Source organism: Doryrhamphus excisus, chromosome 23 (genome assembly GCF_030265055.1).
Source record: "Doryrhamphus excisus isolate RoL2022-K1 chromosome 23, RoL_Dexc_1.0, whole genome shotgun sequence".
NCBI classification, from domain to species: domain Eukaryota; kingdom Metazoa; phylum Chordata; class Actinopteri; order Syngnathiformes; family Syngnathidae; genus Doryrhamphus; species Doryrhamphus excisus.
In genome coordinates, this window is record NC_080488.1 from 3,048,237 (window position 1) to 3,069,353 (window position 21,117).

The following is a 21,117-nucleotide window of genomic DNA, read 5'->3' on the forward strand; positions in this document are numbered from 1 at the left end:
TTTCCTAATATAGTTTAAGGGTTTTTTTTTCCTTTTTTTTTCTTTTTTAATTTTATTTTTGTCACGTACCGAAGTACAAGATGATATGATACATCTAAATGTAGACGAGAATGAGGACAGCCTGTATTCTGTACATAGTAACTGTTACATTTGTTCACTTCCTGCTTTCTTAATATAGTTAAAGTATTTTTTTTTCTTTTTTAATTTTATTTTTGTCACGTACCGAAGTACGAGATGATATGATACGTCTAAATGTAGACGAGAAAGAGGACAGCCTGTATTCTGCACATAGTAACTGTTACATTTGTTCACTTCCTGCTTTCCTAATATAGTTTAAGATTTTTTTTGTTTTGTTTTTTTTTGCTGTTTTTTGTGGGGTTTTTTGTCACGTACCGAAGTACGAGATGATATATCTAAATGTATAGTAACTGTATAGTAACTGTTACATTTGTTCACTTCCTGCTTTTCTAATATAGTTTGTTTTTTTTGTTTGTTTTTTGGGGTTTTTTTGTTACATCCCGAAATGCGAGGTATGATATGTCTAAATGTAGACAAGAATGAGGACAGCCTGTATTCTGTACATAGTAACTGTTACATTTGTTCACTTCCTGCTTTCCTAATATACTTTAAGAATTTTTTTTTCATTTTTTTTTTCTTTTTTAATTTTATTTTTGTCAAGTACCGAAGTACGAGGTGTTATGACCATACAAAAAGTAGTATGTGTGTGTTAAAAATATTTGTTCTGGTAATATGGAAATTATTGACAATTCCTCAATTGGGTCTGCAGTGCTCGGTGACCTGTGGTAACGGGACCCAGCAGAGGCAGGCAGTGTGCCACACCCGAGACAACACCATCGGCCTGTGTCTGGACAGCAAGCCCGACACCATCAGAGTGTGTCGCCTGGACCCGTGCGCTAGTGAGTAGCGAGGATCAGCGCATTGCTTCTGGACTTGAGTTCATCTTGACCGTGTGTTCTCTTCCACAGAGGGCTCATCGGACCTGAACAAGAACGGCAACATCCTGATCCAGTGGCTGTCCCGCCCCAGCCCCAACTACCACAAGAGCTCCTCACGTAAAACCTCCCTCTATAGCTCCCAACCCGGCCTCCACGGCGGCAGCCGCAGCTGCATGTCTATCTTCTTCTGGGCCCTGCCCGTTTCTGTCCTCCTCTGTCAGCAGGGTCGCCCCCGCCTGGCCCCCTGATCCGCACCCCTCCCCTACGTCCTGTGCCTGTGCCCGCATCCAAGAGCGAGCGGCAAAGCTTTTTGCTTCTCTTTTCGGGAAGAAGAAGGGTGGGACGATGTTGTCTCTCTCTCTCTTGCTCTCTCTCGCTCTCACCATGTCCGAGACGGTTCTGACTCGGGGGGAGGTCTCTGGCTCCTGTGTGTGCTAGCTGGGTTCTCTGGTTCTTGCTCTGTCTCTCTTGCTATCTCTCTCCTGTGTGGAGCATCGTTGTTGTAACCGCTGGCCAGTCGAAAAAAAAAAAAACTCTTAAAAACATCAACAAAAAAAAAATTGATACAGGAAGCGGCAAAGCAAACCGGTTGCGACGGGCACCTCAAAAAGAGAGCGTGCGTACATTCGGGGGTTGGGCGCCTGTATTTGGTGACCGTGTTTTTACGCGAGCTCCGTGTTGTCATGGTGGGTTACCACGACAGAGATGCAGTCGTGCTCGTTCCTTTTTTTTTTTTTTAATGGCGCACTGTCATTGTTGAGAAGAAACAGGTGTAAACATTAACAGAAAACATATATAAATATCTATATATATATGGAAAAAAAATATGTTTTTCAAAAGTATACAAAAGCTTTATTGTGAATGTGATCTCGTCACAATGAGGACATCTTTGCTAAAAAAAAAAAAAAAAAAAAAAAAAAGTGCTCATCTCACATCCTGGTTCCATTTAGGGATGAGAATGGCGTCTCATTCCACGGTTCCATTCTCAAAATTAACAGGAACTCAGCACAGGGACAGGAAGTGATATACATTTTTTTTTGTTTTTTTTTTTGTTTTTTTTTTGGATAGGGAACTGTGAGGTGAATAGCCTTAAAAGCAAGCAAAGGCTATAATGATGAAGAAAAAAAAAAAAAAAACAGGGTAGTCTGAACCACTTGTGGTTGCTTCCCATTCCACTTCTTCATCAGCCATCCTCTCTTTGACTGTTATACTAAAAGTTCAATAAATGCAGCTTATTTGTGCTTTTGCGGACTTTAAACAAATACATATATATAAATATATTTGTATTTATATAAATCTATATACGTATAAATCGAAAATCTCTATGAATAACAATAATATGAATAATGTTTTACCTTGAATAAGCTGTAGCTTATTTGCCTAAAACCTTCGGACTGCTATTGATCGCTCAGATCCCGACTGTTATGTGTATTTTTTTTTTATGATTATTGTTGATTTTAACATGAATTGGGAATAATATTTCATAAAGGTAAGGAGTTATATAGGAATGGGGTGGTTTGATGTATATTATGCAGGACTTGGTCAGTTAGTTGCCTCTCCATTTTGCTTTTTTTTTAGTTCATTTTCATAAATTGTTTATTTTTTTATTTTTTTTATTTTTTTTTAATAACAATTTTTTTTTTTTTTAGTTAAAAAAGTTTATTTATTTTATTTTATTTTTTCTTTAAGGCTCAAATCACGTTTGTCATTCACATTTCCATCCTTGGCTTTTAGTATGTCACGCGCAAAAGAGTATGAGTTTGTGTGTGGATGCTGAGGTGAGTAGTAATACTCACAAGTGTGTGTATTTGGGCTTCTCACACTGCGATCAGCTACAAAAATACCTCATAAACGTATGATTTTTTTATGATTATTGTTGATTTTTACATGAATTGGGAATAATATTTCATAAAGGTAAGGAGTTATATAGGAATGGGGGTGGTTTGATGTATATTATGCAGGACTTGGACAGTTAGTTGCCTTTTTTTTAGTTTATTTTCATAAATTGTTTATTTTTTATTTTTTTTATTTTTTTTTAATAATTTTTTTTAAATTATTTAAAAAAGTTGATTTTGTTTATTTATTTTATTTTATTTTTTCTTTAAGGCTCAAATCACGTTTGTCATTCACATTTCCATCCTTGGCTTTTAGTATGTCACGCACAAAAATACCTCATAAACCTATGATTTTTATGATTATTGTTGATTTTAACATGAATTGGGAATCATATTTCATAAAGGTAAGGAGTTATATAGGAATGGGGGTGGTTTGATGTATATTATGCAGGACTTGGACAGTTAGTTGCCTCTCCATTTTGTTTTTTTTTTTTGGTTTATTTTCATAAATTGTTTATTTTTTTATTTATATTTTTTTAATTTAAAAAAATTATTTATTTATTATTTTTTTAATTTTTTTTTTTTTTTTTTTTTTTTTTTAAGGCTCAAATCACGTTTGTCATTCACATTTCCATCCTCGGCTTTTAGTATGTCACGCGCAAAAGAGTATGAGTGTGTGTGTGAATGCTGAGGTGAGTAGTAATACTCACAAGTGTGTGTATTTGGGCTTCTCACACTGCGATCAGCTACAAAAAATACCTCATAAACCTATGATTTTTTTTTTGAGAGTGACCAGTCGGGTCTCATGTTATTTTTTTTTATTTTTTTTCTATTTTTTTCCTTCTTTGGGATGAACATTAACCACATGAAACAATGCCTTATCTTGGATTGAATGTAACGGCATTTATCTGTGAAAAGAGATGGCTTTACTCATTCAAAGTTTTTTCACTTGGAATAGAGGCAGCTTCAAACCAACTTTTAAACTCACACCCGCCAACCGTCAAACCTACCAAGGAGATGTCGGACACCAACGTCTGACTACAGGGAAGGGTTTACAAAGGTTCCTAGGGTATTATTGACACGTACATTTAGAAGAAAAAAAAAACAAAAAACACTTCAGAATTGTCATTGTATTGTGATCACATATTTCTGTTGTGACGATGTAGCCAGCTATCCAAGGTTTCCTTCTGCCGGAGTTGGATCCAGCAGCGCGATACTGTATATAACAATTGGTGTTGACTGTATTTAATAATGTTCATGACTGTTATCTTCTATAATATTCTATACTATGGGTAACTGTTTTGTGGCTTCACCGGCCTGCTGCGTTGGGGGGGGGGGCTGGCTAACGTTTTGGTTTGAACGTTGAAGAAACATTCAGATGGACTATGTGCACTGCGTCTATATGCACTTTGATTTATCAGGGAAATTTTATTAATGTTTTGTAAATGTTTCATATGACACTTAACCGTGCCATTGCAGTTTTTACATCATCATCACGGAGATCATTGATTGATTGATTCGTTTTTGACAGCAAATATCATTTATGTACTACTGCTTTATTTTATTTTTTTTTTATTTTTTTTCAATCAATAACAAATATTGATTGATATCAAAGTATTGAAGTGTTTTACCAAAGTGACTGTGAACTTGTAACTTTCGATACAGTTGAATTATTTTTATTAAGAAAAGAATATATCTAAATATTAAGCAAGGGGGCGGCGTACATCTCATTGTTTAAGTTCCTGTCATTCTCCAACAGCAAAGTTGTATCAATAAAAATGTTTTAAAAAGTGTCCCGTTTCTATGGCCAGGGGTGTAAAATTCAATTTACTTGGGGGGCAACTGGAGCTAGGGTCTGGGCGAGAATGGGGCCGCATCAGGTTTTCCAAAAAAAAAACAAAAAAAAAACGCATTTATTAAAAACAGAAAAATTAATAAACTTTGCTTTGGTTTCGATTTTCTACAATAAAGATATATATTCATTTTTATTTTTCTGCACAAAATAATATGAAAAAAATAAACAAATCAAGAATAAAGAAAATTAATCAGTAATAAATAAATATAATAATAATAATAAAACGGCAAATAATAAAAACTTAAATAACCACATATAGTCGGTGGGTAGACAAATTTTTTTTTTTCAGATTAAAATGAACAAAGCATTATTAGAGCCCTTTAGACATGCCAAAACATGACTATAATCACATTTATACTCTTTTTATTTACAACATATTGCGCAACTGCAGGGTCTTGAGACACATGCTAACTCGCAAACTAGAGAGCTAGCCACCTAAACTGTAGCCTTCAAGTTATTTCCTTTCAACTTAAATAGCCAAAAACTTACCACTTCCACACGGATAGCGAGGTTAACTATTAACAGTTATTTAACCTTTAACATGAACATTAATCAAACGTAATAATTTTTTCTGGGTACATGATAACTTACTTTTATATCAAGGTGGGGGCCTCAAATTAGTGTCCTGCGGGCCACATTTGGCCCGCGGGCCGCATGTTTGAGACCCCTGTTTTTTTCTTTTCTCAACTGGTTGAATTTAAAAGGTTAAAAAAAGGCAAAAAAGTGATGTTTATTTGGAGGTCAAAAGTGGTTTCTGTTTCTGTTTCTATTCTTTTCCTCCCTGCGTCCTTTGCTAACGGCCTGGCTTTCATTACTACTTTGCACAATGTGGAACTACACACACACACACATACAAAGGCAATCAAATACATGAACTTCTTCCTATATAGTTTCAGATCTTCTGTTTTTTTCTCTTTCACAGGCCGCCGTTGTCATGGAGACCGCTCCGTGTTCTGTCGTATGGAGGTGTTGAAGCGCTACTGCTCGCTACCAGACTTTCAGCATCTGTGCTGCAAGACCTGCAGCAACGTGACAGTCACGGAGTCTCAAGGAAACTTCACATCCACCCCCGTCGCTTCCACCCCGAGCGCCGTCACCGCACGTCCGCCCACCACCTTCCGCACCTCGATCCGGCCCACCACAGCCACTCCAGATGTTGACGCCAACTCCTGGACCGTGACTCATCCTCCCACGTTTATTACTACAAGCCGTCATTCCATTTTCGCTTCACTTGGCACCACAGAAATAAGCACCGCCCACCCAAAAGCGGCGACCGCATCGCCCGTTATCCCGGCTACATCGCTTCCGACCGTCTTTCCACGGACTACTCAGAAAACCCTTACTGTGCCGACTCCAGGAACGACGGGTTATCCGACCGCGACTGTCTCTCCCACACAAGTCACTCCGACCAACACCGACGGTATCAACACCGCACTACCACCCAACCCCAAAAAGAAAAATACCCCAAAAGTGACTCTACCAAAAAAGAATACAAACAAAAAAGTCACACCAAAGTTCGATCCCAAAAAGAACACTTCACCAAAAAACAGTACATTCACCAACAAAAAGACTACACCGGGAAACACAACACCCAAGAAAACTACACCAGTCAAAACATGGCCTAAAAAGACAACACCGGTCAAAACAACACCTAAAAAGACTATCCCAGGAAACACAACTCCAAAAAACACACCAGTCAAAACAACACCTAAAAAGATTGTCCCGGGAAACACAACTCCAAAAAAGACAACACCAATCAAAACAACACCTAAAAAGACTATCCAAGGAAAAACAACTCCAAAAAAGACACCAGTCAAAACAACACCTAAAAAGATTGTACCAGGAAATACAACTCCAAAAAAGACAACACCGGTGAAAACAACACCCGAAAAGACTTCCCCAGGAAAAACAACACCCAAAAATATAAAACCGACAAAGACCGCTCCGAAAAAGATTATGCCGGCGCACACACCACCTAAAAAAGTCATAAACGCATCTCCCAAAAAGTCTCCTCCGTTTAGGACCCCAGCTGAGAAGAAAAAAACTCCCGAAAATAAAACCCCGACAAAGACCTTACCCCCGAAAAACTCAAAAACCACAACGCAAACCCAACGAAAAACCAACCTGAAAAAGAACTCCAAAGATACCCCAAGCGTTCAAACCGAAGTGAATCCAAATAAAACTGCAACATCTTCCTGGACCACTCCGTTCACCAGCCCAAAACCGTCATCCACGACGTCGTCTACAGCCGCAAGCCTGCCTGTACCCGACTCAACAATCAACACCATTGATACCAATAAAAACTCAACAATCACAGATGAAGATCTCTTAGGAACCGCGACTATGCCCAGTAGAAGTCCACCGATCACGGATATCACAATGAGCAACAGCGGATACGTCACCGCTAGCAAGACAACCGACGCCATCACGGTGTCCTATGGAAGCGTGGACGCGGCAAGTGATACCACGGTCCTCGATGATGCGATACCAACCGTTGACAGCCAAGATGTGACACATCCGACCTCTTCGTCTTGGTTGGACTTTTCCGAGTTCATCCCTATGACCTTCGCTGTCACTTCCACAATTCCTGCGTCCTCACAACCGACCCCGGTGACCCGTACGGTTTCCACGGTAAGACCTCAGCAAGGGCAAAAAGACAACAATGATATTGACGCACTGGAAAACCGAATCATGGCTACGGACAGTGACATTTCTCAGAACAACCTGATCCCGAAGCGACGCATCAACCTCCGGGAAAAGACCAGGAATAAACGAATTCAGGAGCTTCTGGAGGAGAAGCGGAATCTTCTCGTCAGGATGAAAAGAGGCCATGCAGAATGATAGATTTCTCAGTTCTCTTATAGAGACGACCGTTTTTACAGACTTCTGTAAACCCCTCGTTTAATGCCTTCGATCAGGGATTTAGCAACAAACTGATTATTGATTATTGATCATCCGTTTTAGCAACCGAGCGACAACAACAAGTAGCTTTAGCGACAATATCGAAACTAGCACTTTACACAAACAAACTTCCTCGATGGTGATAGTGATACAAAGATGGCTCCAAACGGAACGGCTGAAAACGGAAGATATTTACATTTTTTAATTACAAAAAAAAAGATTAATCGAATACCAAAATAGATGTCAATTAATTGGATCATTGATTAATTCATTCATTCATTCATTTTCTACCACTTATCCCAGCTGTCTTCAGATGAGAGGCACGGTACACGCTGGATTGGTGGCCAGCCAATCACACGGCACATATAGACAAACAACCATTCACACTCGCATTCATACCTATGGACAATTTGGAGTCGCTAATTAACCTAGCATGTTTTTGGAATGTGGGAGGAAACCGGAGTACCCGGAGAAAACCCACGCATGCACGGGGAGAACATGCAAACTCCACACAGACATGGCCGAGGGTGGGGAAAGACAAAATAAGAAGCCAAAAAGTTACCACTTCCACACAAAATAGGAGGATAACTCATTCATTTTCTACCACTTATCCTCACGAGGGTCGCGGGGGATGCTGGAGCCTATAGACACATATAGGCACATATAGACAAACAATCATTCACACTCACATTCATACCTGTGGACAATTTGGAGTCGCTAATTAACCTAGCATGTTTTTGGAATGTGGGAGGAAACCGGAGTACCCCGGAGAAAACCCACGCATGCACGGGGAGAACATGCAAACTCCACACAGAGATGGCCGAGGGTGGGGAAAGACAAAATAAGAAGCCAAAAAGTTACCACTTCCACACAAAATAGGAGGAGAACTTATTCATTCATTCATTCATTTTCTACCGCTTATCCTCACGAGGGTGCTGGAGCCGATCCCAGCTGTCTTCGGGCGAGAGGCGGGGTACACCCTGGACTGGTGGCCAGCCAATCACAGGGCACATATAGACAAACAACCATTCACACTCACATTCATACCTATGGACAATTTGGAGTCGCTAATTAACCTAGCATGTTTTTGGAATGTGGGAGGAAACCGGAGTACCCGGAGAAAACCCACGCATGCACGGGGAGAACAACAAACACCAAGGGTGGAATTGAACCCTGGTCTCCTAGCTGTGAGGTCTGCGCGCTAACCACTCGACCACCGTGCTGCCCACTATTTTGATATAATAGATATTAATACCTCATGGTACCACCAATGCTGCACAAAAACTCAAGTCAACTGGACTCATTTTACCTTGAATCCGAAAGGCTGTGGAGTTCCGATCGTCATAGTATTCCCTGGTGGGTGTGTCCTCTGGGAATGGTCGCCATGGCGTTGCGTTGTGTTGTGGTGGTCGGTGTCTCCATCGGTCCCCTAAAATGGGGGGGGTAGATGTGTTAGTGACCACCCAGGTATGCATGCATACGTAAAACTAAGCTATTGTTTGAAAAACAAAACTCTTTCAAGGGGTAAAAGTATATTTGTGGCATGATTTCTTGTTTATTTTTTTATTATTTTTAATCTTTTGTCAGTCAACAAAGGTGCTTTATGTACAGAAAAAAAAAGAAATAATATAACATTTTATTTTTAAAAAAGGCTGCTTTACGGTAGCTTTGTCTGCATTTCTGCTTTTTGAATTATTCATTCATTCCTAACTGGAAACAACGTAACTGTACAATATCTGTACATATAAAAAAGAACTTAATTTTTAATATTTATTAAAGTTGAATTGCCTGTGGTATTTTGTAATGTATCAATGTGGAGTTGTTGTTGTTGTGGTGGAAAAAAAGGTAAGACGCTCACTCGTCAGTCTTCATCAAATATGGGTTATATCAGCGACTAGAACTTCCAGAATCTGCACCTATTCCAGCTGTATTTCCTTGGATTTCTAAAACGATTGTAGCTTCGATTGTAGCTTACAGACAGGAAGTGATACAGCTAATCACGTTCAGTATGGAAAATTCAATGTTTAATGTTTACAGTAAGTCAATCCTAGCAAGAAAACACAAGCGTCTAAGCTAAAAGCTAACCGTCTTTGTTGTTTCTTGTATCAGCGACTAGAACTTCCAGAATCTGCACCTATTCCAGCTGTATTTCCTTGGATTTCTAAAAGGATTGTAGCTTTGATTGTAGCTTACAGACAGGAAGTGATATAGCTAATCACGTTTAGCGTGGAAAATTCAATGTTTAATGTTTTTGAGAGTATACAGTAAGTCAATGCTAGCAAGAAAGCACAAGCATCTAAGCTAAACGCTAACCGTCTTTGTTGTTTCTTGTTGCAAATGGTGATAAAAAGGTAAGACGCTCACTCGTCAGTCTTCATGGGTTATAACAGCAACTAGAACTTCCAGAATCTGCACCTATTCCAGCTGTATTTCCTAGGATTTCTAAAACGATTGTAGCTTCGATTGTAGCTTACAGGCAGGAAGTGATACAGCTAATCATGTTCAGTATGGAAAATTTAATGTTTAATGTTTACAGTAAGTCAATCCTAGCGAGAAAACACAAGCGTCTAAGCTAAATGCTAACCGTCTTTGTTGTTTCTTGTATCAGCGACTAGAACTTCCAGAATTTGCACCTATTCCAGCTGTATTTCCTTGGATTTCCAAAAAAATTGTAGCTTCGATTGTCGCTTACAGGCAGGAAGTGATACAGCTAATCACGTTTAGCGTGGAAAATTCAATGTTTAATGTTTTTGAGAGTATACAGTAAGTCAATGCTAGCAAGAAAACACAAGCATCTAAGCTAGTAAATGCTAACTGTCTTTGTTGTTTCTTGTATCAGCGGCTAGAACTTCCAGAATCTGCACCTATTCCCGCTGTATTTCCTTGATATTCGAAAACAATTGTAGCTTTGATTGTCGGTTACAGGCAGGAAGTGATACAGCTAATCATGTTCAGCGTGGAAAATTCAATGTTTAATGTTTTTGAGAGTATACAGTAAGTCAATCCTAGCAAGGAAACACAAGCATCTAAGCTAAAAGCTAACCGTCTTTGTTGTTTCTTGTTGCAAATGGTGAAAAAAAGGTAAGACGCTCACTCGTCAGTCTTCATCAAATATGGGTTATATCAGCGACTAGAACTTCCAGAACCTGCACCTATTCCAGCTGTATTTCCTTGGATTTCTAAAAGGATTGTAGCTTCGATTGTAGCTTACAGGCAGGAAGTGATACAGCTAATCACGTTTAGTATGGAAAATTCAATGTTTAATGTTTACATGAAGTCAATCCTAACAAGAAAACACAAGCGTCTAAGCTAAATGCTAACCATCTTTGTTGTTTCTTGTATCAGCGGCGAGAACTTCCAGAATCTGCACCTATTCCAGCTGTATTTCCTTGGATTTCTAAAACGATTGTAGCTTCGATTGTAGCTTACAGGCAGGAAGTGATACAGCTAATCACGTTTAGCGTGGAAAATTCAATGTTTAATGTTTTTGAGAGTATACAGTAAGTCAAACCTAGCAAGAAAACACAAGCATCTAAGCTAAATGCTAACCGTATTTGTTGTTTCTAGTATCAGCGGCTAGAACTTCCAGTATTTGCACCTATTCCCGCTGTATTTCCTTGATATTCGAAAACAATTGTAGCTTTGATTGTCGGTTACAGGCAGGAAGTGATACAGCTAATCACGTTCAGCGTGGAAAATTCAATGTTTAATGTTTTTGAGAGTATACAGTAAGTCAATCCTAGCAAGAAAACACAAGCATCTAAGCTAAAAGCTAACCATCTTTGTTGTTTCTTGTTGCAAATGGTGATAAAAAGGTAAGACGCTCACTCGTCAGTCTTCATGGGTTATATCAGCGACTAGAACTTCCAGAATCTGCACCTATTCCAGCTGTATTTCCTTGGAGTTCTAAAAGGATTGTAGCTTCGATTGTAGCTTACAGGCAGGAAGTGATACAGCTAATCACGTTCAGTATGGAAAATTTAATGTTTAATGTTTACAGTAAGTCAATCCTAGCAAGAAAACACAAGCATCTAAGCTAAAAGCTAACCGTCTTTGTTGTTTCTTGTTGCAAATTCAAAACAGGACGTCGTCATGTGCCCGTACGCATGTGTTGTCTCTCTGTTGCGCTCAAATGTCTCCGGGCAAGTTTAAGTTAGCAATGACTGGTCTACACAGAGCCGTTAATAGTTCCAAACGTGTCTGATCTTGTGCATCTCATCAGGGGTCACGCTACCCCGAGGAGAGACAAAGTCACGTACAACGAGAAGTCTTTTTTTGGTCACTAATGTGATGCTATATTTAGACGACAACAAACCCCGCAGGGGGTCTGTTTTCCAACTCAATATGTGTATATTTTGTATAAAGAAGGGTATTTGGCATACTGTGTTTGATGAGAAGAATGATGCATTCAGGAGCTGTGCATCTCAAGTTCTTGGTAAGTACATTTAATAATTGATTGATTGATTTTTTTGGTCACTTGCTATGTCAAAACTGGACTTCATTTCCTTATAATTAAGAATAAAAGAATAAAAGTTTAGACTTAAAATGCCTCTGAAATGAGGAAAAAAAACAACCACGATAAAGTGGTTTTAATTAGTGGTTTTATTATTTTTATTATAATTATTAATTAATGATTTTTTTATTTAATTAATTAATTTGATGTGTGTTAGGGAACAATATTATTAGTGAATGAAAAATAAAACGCCTTCTTGTGGGAATTTAAAATTTTATTGTAGACTTAAAATGCCTCTGAAATGAGAAAAAAACAAAGTGGTTTTATTTAGTGGTTTTATTTTTTTATTATATATATTTTTTTTATTTAATTAAGAATACAAATATTTGTTTTTAGTTATTTAATTAAGAATAAAAGTTTAGACTTAAAATGCCTCTGAAATGAGAAAAATAACAACCATGATAAAGTGGTTTTATTTTTTATTATTATAATTATTTATTTATTAATTATTTTTTTATTTAATTAAGAATATAATTATTTATTTTAAATTATTTAATCAAGAATAAAAGTGGTTTTTAGTAGTTTTATTTTTTTATTATAATTATTTTTTTTTTATAATGTGTGTTAGGGAACAATATTATTAGTGAATGAAATATAAAACGGCGTCTTGTGGGTATTTATATGTTAAAATTTCATCTATTTGATGAAAAAGTCAGGTGGAGATCAGTCAAGCTGTGGTGAAGCAACCCCCCACCCCCTCCCCCCACACCCACACCCACCCATGAGCCTCCATTGAATGATTTCTTATTTATATCTTTGTGTTTTTCTCCCTCTATCATCCAATGATGGGGTGAGAAAATGAATGGTGGGTCTATTTTTAGCGTCAGGGAAGGAGGGCAGACCAAAAGTAAGCAAGGGAGAGAGGGAGCACGTGTGGGGGTGGAGGGGGGGGGGGAGAAAGGAGGTGTGTGTGAGGAGAAGATAAATCTGCATTCTGTCTCTGCCTCTGGTCAGAGAAACAGCAGCGGCGGCGGCGGCGGCGGCGGCGGCGGCGGCGGCGGCGGCGGCTACAGAGCGCGCTCAAGGAGAAGCGGCATCACCCGGCTCAGCATCTCAGCATCACAAGATACACAAACACTCGACTGGCGAGGAGGCGACACGTTGACCTTTGAGGTTGCCGTTGCAGGAAACAGATCATCAGCCAAGATTGTCTGCAAGCAGGTGAGTGGAAACGTTGTTATTAGTGCAGCCCATGCATGATGAGAATATACACAGGATGCTTGAAATAAGAGTAGGAGCCACGGTTTACTGTAGGTGGGTTCTAAATTTAGCACTGCTATACCTTGGAGGAGACTGGGAGAGGCTGGCGTTTTGGTTTGGCTCCGTCTATTTTGGGGATGGAGGTGGAGACTAAAATATAATGTGGGTTACACTCTGGGTTTGGATGGGGCGTCGGGATATTTTAAAATTATACTACTTGATATTTTTGTTTACATGGCTATGTGGAAATTACAAAAAATAATATTTTTTAATTAATTATTAATTATTTAATTATTTTTTTATTAATTTATTTAGTTGATGTGTGTTAGGGAACAATATTATTAATATTATTACTGTGGGTATTTTGGGTATTTTGTTTACATGGCTATGTGGAAATTACAAAAAAAATGTAATTATATATTTTTATTTTTTTAAGTAATTATTAAATAATTATACATTTTTTTTTTTTTGATGTGTGTTAGGGAACAATATTATTAGTGTGGTTATTTATATGTTAAAATTTAATCTATTTGATGGCAACACCAGGCCTAATATTTTAAAATTATACGACTTGATATTTTTGTTTACATGGCTATGTGGAAATTACAAAAAATAAAAAATATTTTTTTTAAAATAATTATTAATTAATTATTAATTATTCAATTTTTTTATTAATTTATTTATTTGATGTGTGTTAGGGAACAATATTGTTAGTGTGGGTATTTATATGTTCAAATTTAATCTATTTGATGGCACCACCAGGCCTAATATTTTACAATTATATGACTTGTTATTTTTGTTTACATGGCAATGTGGAAATTACAAAAAATAATATATATATATATATTTTTATTATTAATTATTTATTATTATTTAATTTTTTATAATTAATTTATTTATTTGATGTATGTTAGGGAACAATATTATTAGTGTGGGTATTTATATGTTAAAATTTTATCTATTTGATGGGACCACCAGGCCTAATATTTTAAAATTACGCTACTTGCTATTTTTGTGTGGAAATTACAAAAAAATATTATTTTTTTATTAATTAATTATTAATTAGTTAATTATTTTTTAATTATTTTTTTTATTTGATGTGTGTTAGGGAACAATATTATTAGTGTGGGTATTTATATGTTAAAATTTCATCTATTTGATGGCATATATTTGATATTTTAAAATTATACGATTTGCTATTTTTGTTTACATGGCTATGTGGAAATAACAAAAAAATATATATATATTTTTAATTAATTATTAATTAATTATTTTTGATTAATTTATTTATTTGATGTGTGTTAGGGAACAATATTATTAGTGTGGGTATTTATATATATACCAGGCCTAAAATCTGCAAATTAAAAAAAAATTAGCTGTACATGAATTAGATTAGCATCATCATAGCTATCATATTTTGGTGTTGCTAGGTGTGGGGGGGCAAAATTAAATCCCAGAAAGCCCCTTCCAGGCACCCAATGGACCAACCAAGCACCATTGTTATTGAGCTTCATGCTTCCTGCTGGTGTTTATGTGCTGTACTCTACTGCAGCGTATTCCTAGAAAGGCTTTTTGGCAATAAACATGGCACCTTCACCCCCCCCCCCCCACCCCCACCCCCCCTCTCAGCTATGCGGCCACGGTCCAAACTGCTCTCCAAGGGAGGACTGCTGCTGCCCACGATCACAGAGGGCACAGAGGAGACACTGAGGGAACTGAATGACACCAACACGCAACATGCCGTCGATCACGTCTCCTCCGACGACTACCTCCTCTCCATCTGCCACCTGGCGCACCCCACCTTCCCGGGTAGCGACGTCTCAACCCGCAACGAGCGCACACACCGTTTATCACGCCTTCGTGGGACTTCTCAGTTCAACCCAAGAGAGACGCCGAATATCAGTGAGATACGACCGAGACAGAACCAGGAAGTCTTAAGCGGCTCGGACCCTTTGGAGTATCTTTACGGACATCACAACAACATTCCGATGTGTCAGTCAAAAAGCAGCGTGGAAGGATTTCCCAAACCGGCTCGATCCCGAGCTCACAGCATCCCCCACGCTGCAAATCCAGGTCTCCCACGGCAACGCAAAAGCAGTTGCCCTGAGTTACACACAGACACCGACCTAGCGAGCATCTCCCCGAAACACAACACACCCAAATTAGCATCCGTGTGGCATGATCAAGCCGAAACGGGGGTCCCAGCGGGGCCCGACCCCAACCCCATTAAGAGACCATCTCTGGTCTCTCAGTGGATCTCGGACTGCAGGTCGGCTTGGAGGGAGGGACGCATGCGAGCCTGTATGCTCCCCACTATCACTGACATATAAACCGGAAAGATGAGCATTTAGTCGCCGCAATTCCATCGGGAATTCCACACAGAATAGGCGGCGTTCCAAAATGGGGAATTCGTACTGAACTGTGCTAATTGGAGAGGCATTCAACAATGTGTACATGTGTTTCTGGTATGTATTTATATTGGAATAATATTGTCAAGATGATACACCTTAAGTATGTGCTTGTCAATGTTTATGTATTATCCTGGTGATCACAGTAAAAAAAAAAAAAAAATCAACAAAAAAATCTGCAAAATATTTTATACCTTTCTGTGTTTTGTGATGTAATTATTCATGAATAAAAAAAAATTTTTGATACTGTTGTTTTTGTGCGCCGATTTTGGGTGCATCGCATGTTTAAACCTTTGGGAAAAAGAACCCCTGTGACTGGGCTCTGGAGCTGTGCTGGTGCAAAGAGCTGCCGTTTCTATGGTAACTAGTGTGGGATTCAGATCTGGTAAACACATGTGAGAAGAAACAGAGGGAGCGGGAAGGGAGGAGGGAACTCGACGACGCCGAACACACACACACAAGCAAGATGTACGTATGTCGTGTTTTGTGATGCATCGTGTCTGTTACTGCCAGGATGAGATAAATTTTGGTAGCTGCCATCCAGCAAAGGAAAAAAGACTGTAGATGAAGCAGTACACACTAATTACTTCATTAGAATTGTCGTTTTTTAATTCTAAATAGATGAAGTTGAAAATGATAATATTATACTGTAGTTCAATCGCGTGTCATACTACTATCGAACACTAGAGGGCAGACTCAACACATGCAAATACAACAGCTTTACTGTAAGGCAGTGATTCTTACACGAAATGTATATCATAGCGATCTAATCCTGTGTATTTAATATGTATTTTATATTGAAAAATACATAATTAAAAGCACAAACTTAATATAGCGTCCTCAGTAGTACAAGCCAGGCGTTTGTTTACCCTCAGAGAAGAGAAGCAGTGTGCTAGCATGAATGAGGTTAAACATCTTTGATACATATTAGCACTAAATAACGTCAACAAACCTTATTTTGGCATCCCCGCTACAGTATTAGCACTTGGGAACAAATATGAGGTAAAAGAAGACATTATTTTAAAAAAAAATACAGTCTACTCTATCTGCATTGTCGAAGAAAGTGAGTCACAAGCAAACTGTGGTGGGACAAACAAGTGGGACAGGTCGCCACTCATTGAAACGTAATTGAACATAAACATGTAATAATAAAATACAGTAATAGCGTTAATTTCCAATATTGGTATGAATTTACATTATTATACAATTTAAGTTATTTTTAAATGTTTTTTGGAAGTTTTTTTTGTTTTGTTTTTTTTCCTCCGGGTACTCCAGTTTCCTCCCACATTCCAAAAACATGCTAGGTTAATTAGCGACTCCAAATTGTCCATAGGTATGAATGTGAGTGTGAATGGTTGTTTGTCTATATGTGCCCTGTGATTGGCTGGCCACCAGTCCAGGGTGTACCCCGCCTCTCGCCTGAAGACAGCTGGGATAGGCTCCAGCACGACCCTCGTGAGGATAAGCGGTAGAAAATGAATGAATGAATGAGTTCTCCTCCTATTTTGTGTGGAAGTGGTAACTTTTTTGCATCTTATTTTGTCTTTCCCCACCCTCGGCCATCTCTGTGTGGAGTTTGCATGTTCTCCCCGTGCATGCGTGGGTTTTCTCCGGGTACTCCGGTTTCCTCCCACATTCCAAAAACATGCTAGGTTAATTAGCGACTCCAAATTGTCCATAGGTATGAATGTGAGTGTGAATGGTTGTTTGTCTATATGTGCCTTGTGATTGGCTGGCCACCAGTCCAGGGTGTATCCCGCCCGCCTCTCGCCCGAAGACAGCTGGGATAGGCTCCAGCACCCACGCGACACTCGTGAGGATAAGCGGTAGAAAATGAATGAATGAATGCGTTCTCCTCCTATTTCGTGTGGAAGTGGTAACTTTTTTGCTTCTTCTAGGTGCTGTACATTGACTACTCTCAATTAAATCCACTTTAATTTCTATAGTATTGTCGCTTGTAGGGATAAAATACTATAGCTTCTGTCTTCTATGAATAGCAGCCGGCTTTGATTTTCTTCCCATTCTGACTATTTTTTTAAATCATAAAACACATTGTTGTACTGTCACCATGAATGGATAAAAGTAGATTTGAATGTAACGTCAGCGTTGTGCTGAAGAATGAGAAGTGCAACCAGAAGGCTCGTCTGCAGAGGAAGATGTGGGTTGATTCCGACACGGGGGCGACACTTTGTGGTGTTTGGTTTCTCAGATATGCTCCCACATGTGAGGAAAAGGAAACTGTAGGGTCATTTTTAATATTCACCACTCAGCAGAGAAATATTTTTTTTTCCATGATTGAATGTTAAATTTGTGGTGCCCCAGGGCTCTGTCCTGGGTCCCCTTCTCTTCATAACCTACCTTAACCTCCTCGGCCATATCTTCTGCAAATTTAACATTCAATTTGTGGTGCCCCAGGGCTCTGTCCTGGGTCCCCTTCTCTTCATAACCTACCTTCTCCCCCTCGGTCATATGTTCCGCAAATTTAACATTCAATTTGTGGTGCCCCAGGGCTCCGTCCCGGGTCCCCTTTGCTTCATAACACACCTTCTCCTCCTCTGCCATATCTTTTGCAGATTTAACATTCAATTTGTGGTGCCCCAGGGCTCCGTCCCGGGTCCCCTTTGCTTCATAACACACCTTGTCCTCCTCTGCCATATCTTTTGCAGATTTAACATTCAATTTGTGGTGCCCCAGGGCTCTGTCCTGGGTCCCCTCCTCTTCATAACCTACCTTAACCTCCTCGGCCATATCTTCCGCAAATTTAACATTCAATTTGTGGTGCCCCAGGGCTCCGTCCCGGGTCCCCTTTGCTTCATAACCCACCTTCTCCTCCTCGGCCATATCTTCCGCAAATTTAACATTGAATTTGTGGTGCCCCAGGGCTCTGTCTTGGGTCCCCTTCGCTTCATAACCTACCTTCTCCCCCTCGGCTATATTTTCCACAAATTTAACATTCAATTTGTGGTGCCCCAGGGCTTTGTCCTGGGTCCCCTTCTCTTTTGGTGCCTTTTTCCCTTCCGGGAAAGGAGAAGGCTACTGTACGGAAAAAAAGGAAGTTCCACTGGGATATCCCCCTCATCGAGCACAGCCAGAAAGAGGACATAAGAGTGAAACTGACAATGCAGCACTCTTTTCTCTGAAAATGAGATGTTTCTTCTCATGACTGCAACCTTTGGAGAGCTCCACAAAGATTCTAAAAGGAAAGATTGTCAAGGAAAAAGTAAGGGTCTATTCATGGAATCCATGTGAGGCGTGAGAAGAGGCGGATTTGTTCACGCTGACCTCAAATGTCACACGATGCAAATGAGGCAATGTAATTGAAATGGAATCATACCTTCCTTCCCCTTTTTTGCCTCTCTATCAGATATGACTGGTTAGCGTGCAGGCCTCACAGCTAGGAGACACCAGTTCGATTCCACCCTGTTTGTCTATAGGCCCTAGCACCCCCAAAGAACCCTCCTGAGGAAAAGCGGTAGAAAATGAATGAATGAATGAGTTCTCCTCCTATTTTGTGTGGAAGTGGTAACTTTTTGGCTTCTTATTTTGTCTTTCCCCACCCTCGGCCATCTCTGTGTGGAGTTTCCATGTTCTCCCCGTGCATGCGTGGGTTTTCTCCAGGTACTCCGGTTTCCTCCCACATTCCAAAAACATGCTAGGTTAATTAGCGACTCCAAATTGTCCATAGGTATGAATGTGAATGTGAATGGTTGTTTGTCTATATGTGCCCTGTGATTGGCTGGCCACCAGTCTAGAGTGTACCACGCCTCTCGCCTTAAGACAGCTGGGATAGGCTCCAGCATACCCCCCGCGACCCTCGTGAGAATAAGCGGTAGAAAATGAATGAATGAATGAGTTCTCCTCCTATTTTGTGTGGAAGTGGTAACTTTTTGGCTCATTTTGTCTTCTTATGGGCCACCAGTCCAGGGTGTAAGCCGCCTCTTGCCCGAAGACAGCTGGGATAGGCTCCAGCACCCCCTGCGAGGATAAGCAGTAGAAAATGAATGTTTTTCACCCGGTTATGTTGACTGTGCGTGTGTGACAAATGTAACATATCTGTAAAAGATGAAAAATAATAACAAACAACCAGCCTCTGAAAAATGGAAAAGGAATGCAACCCTAATTTATATCAAATGTTTGAAAAGACTCATACACCACAATGCAAGTTTGTGGTGCAAGAAATTTCAATGAAAGTGTTTCGCTTCTTTTGTTGTTGGGAGTTTCACTTTCCATACCAAAAAAATGGCCCTGACGACAGGAAGTGTGCGATGCGTCTGAGTATATAAGGAAGCCCAAAAGACGCACAGACCGTCAGGGTTTTGTTACTTCCTCATCTTAGCATCCTTAGCATCACACCAACCATGTGCGCCACCATCAGAACCATATCTGCCCTGGCGGTCATCATCTGCTTGTCTGCTGCTCAACGTAAGTTTTGACGCTTATTGAGATTTAAAACATTCATAAGTGAACTTTGTGTGCTTTATCGGAATTACTGACTTTTTTGTCCTTTTCTGTTTTCTTCTACAGTTAATAAATCACAGAGCTGTCTGTGTCAAGATGCCGTCAACACATTTCACCCAAAGGCTGGAATCAAAGACGTCACCATATATCCAGCCACCACCTTCTGCAACAAAGTGGAGATCATGTAAGATGTTTTTTCTATATAATAGAGTCAGGATTTTAACACAAACACATTGTTTAAAATTATTTTCTCACCTCTACTTTCCACAGCGTCACCACAAAAAATGGCTCTGATTTCTGCTTGAAGCCCAAAGCGGTGCAACGTATGCTCGCAAACCTGATGTGAGTACTTCTTCATCAGCAAACATGAAACATCACAATGGGAAAGTGTCAATATAACTTTGTGATATGTGATTTCAGAAGAAGAAAGGCTCTATCCAGCACAACTACTCCCACAGCCAGCAAAGGTTCCACTCCAGTCACTTCTACCACAACTCAACAAGCTTAAGATGCTTAACATTCAGTATATGTAAATATCCTGATTGCTATTTTTTTAATTTTTATTATATACACATACAGTAATATTCCCTCCAGTGAAAGTTCTTCTGTCCTAACAAAATGTGACTAAATCAACCTTGCACTTTATTTTTAAATAAAAAGGAAAAATAAGCATTTATTTCTTGTGTTTTGTGATACATTTTAGTATTGTGTTTACAGTGACCCCTTGTGGTTTGAGACAGGTAATGCAATAACGTCACATATCACGTGACGTTATAGAGACTTGGGTTTCTACATTGATGGCTATTTATAAATACTAAGGGGTTCGTTTTAAATATGCAGAGAGATAATAATCGATTGTAAAAAATATATATATATAAGATGGATAAGATGTGAACAAAGTGGAGAGTAAAACAAATATGTATTGTACGGTGTGTAGGTAAGACATGCTACATAGTTTTATGGTGTGTAGGTCAGACATGCTAGCTTTTTT

At 39.2% G+C, this 21,117-nt stretch overlaps 3 protein-coding genes across 5 annotated transcripts in view; all 3 read left to right on the forward strand.

Moving 5' to 3' along the window:
• The window catches only part of adamts2a (ADAM metallopeptidase with thrombospondin type 1 motif, 2a), a 130,903-nt gene extending 121,563 nt beyond the window's left edge, over nucleotides 1-9,340 (forward strand). For all 3 annotated transcript variants that reach the window (XM_058063076.1, XM_058063074.1, XM_058063075.1), the window contains 3 exons: nucleotides 788-917; nucleotides 987-1,073; nucleotides 5,569-9,340. In XM_058063076.1, the coding sequence (XP_057919059.1) occupies nucleotides 788-917; nucleotides 987-1,073; nucleotides 5,569-7,487 (2,136 nt within the window). In that variant the 3' untranslated portion in view covers nucleotides 7,488-9,340. The remainder of the gene's footprint in view (nucleotides 1-787; nucleotides 918-986; nucleotides 1,074-5,568) is intronic.
• Nucleotides 9,341-13,060: 3,720 nt separating this feature from the next.
• si:dkeyp-72g9.4 (uncharacterized) lies at nucleotides 13,061-15,870 on the forward strand. The gene is made up of 2 exons (XM_058063077.1): nucleotides 13,061-13,221; nucleotides 14,890-15,870. Exon 2 carries the CDS (start codon nucleotides 14,892-14,894, stop codon nucleotides 15,588-15,590), a length of 699 nt encoding a protein of 232 aa, XP_057919060.1. The 5' UTR covers nucleotides 13,061-13,221; nucleotides 14,890-14,891; the 3' UTR covers nucleotides 15,591-15,870.
• A 4,116-nt stretch (nucleotides 15,871-19,986) lies between these two features.
• On the forward strand, nucleotides 19,987-20,779 carry LOC131110523 (C-X-C motif chemokine 11-6-like). Its single transcript, XM_058063726.1, has 4 exons — nucleotides 19,987-20,090; nucleotides 20,193-20,310; nucleotides 20,397-20,468; nucleotides 20,547-20,779. The coding sequence occupies exons 1-4, from the start codon at nucleotides 20,027-20,029 to the stop codon at nucleotides 20,632-20,634; spliced, it is 342 nt and encodes a 113-aa protein (XP_057919709.1). The 5' UTR covers nucleotides 19,987-20,026; the 3' UTR covers nucleotides 20,635-20,779.
• The last annotated feature ends 338 nt before the right edge of the window (nucleotides 20,780-21,117 follow it).

Excerpts from the sequence above, each read along its gene's own strand:
- LOC131110523 (XM_058063726.1), top strand. The coding sequence starts at position 20,027 with ATGTGCGCCACCATCAGAACCATATCTGCCCTGGCGGTCATCATCTGC. Across the intron at positions 20,091-20,192 it reads CTGCTTGTCTGCTGCTCAAC|TTAATAAATCACAGAGCTGT; the intron begins GTAAGTTTTGAC and ends TTTCTTCTACAG. Across the intron at positions 20,469-20,546 it reads CGTATGCTCGCAAACCTGAT|AAGAAGAAAGGCTCTATCCA; the intron begins GTGAGTACTTCT and ends ATGTGATTTCAG.
- si:dkeyp-72g9.4 (XM_058063077.1), top strand. The coding sequence starts at position 14,892 with ATGCGGCCACGGTCCAAACTGCTCTCCAAGGGAGGACTGCTGCTGCCC.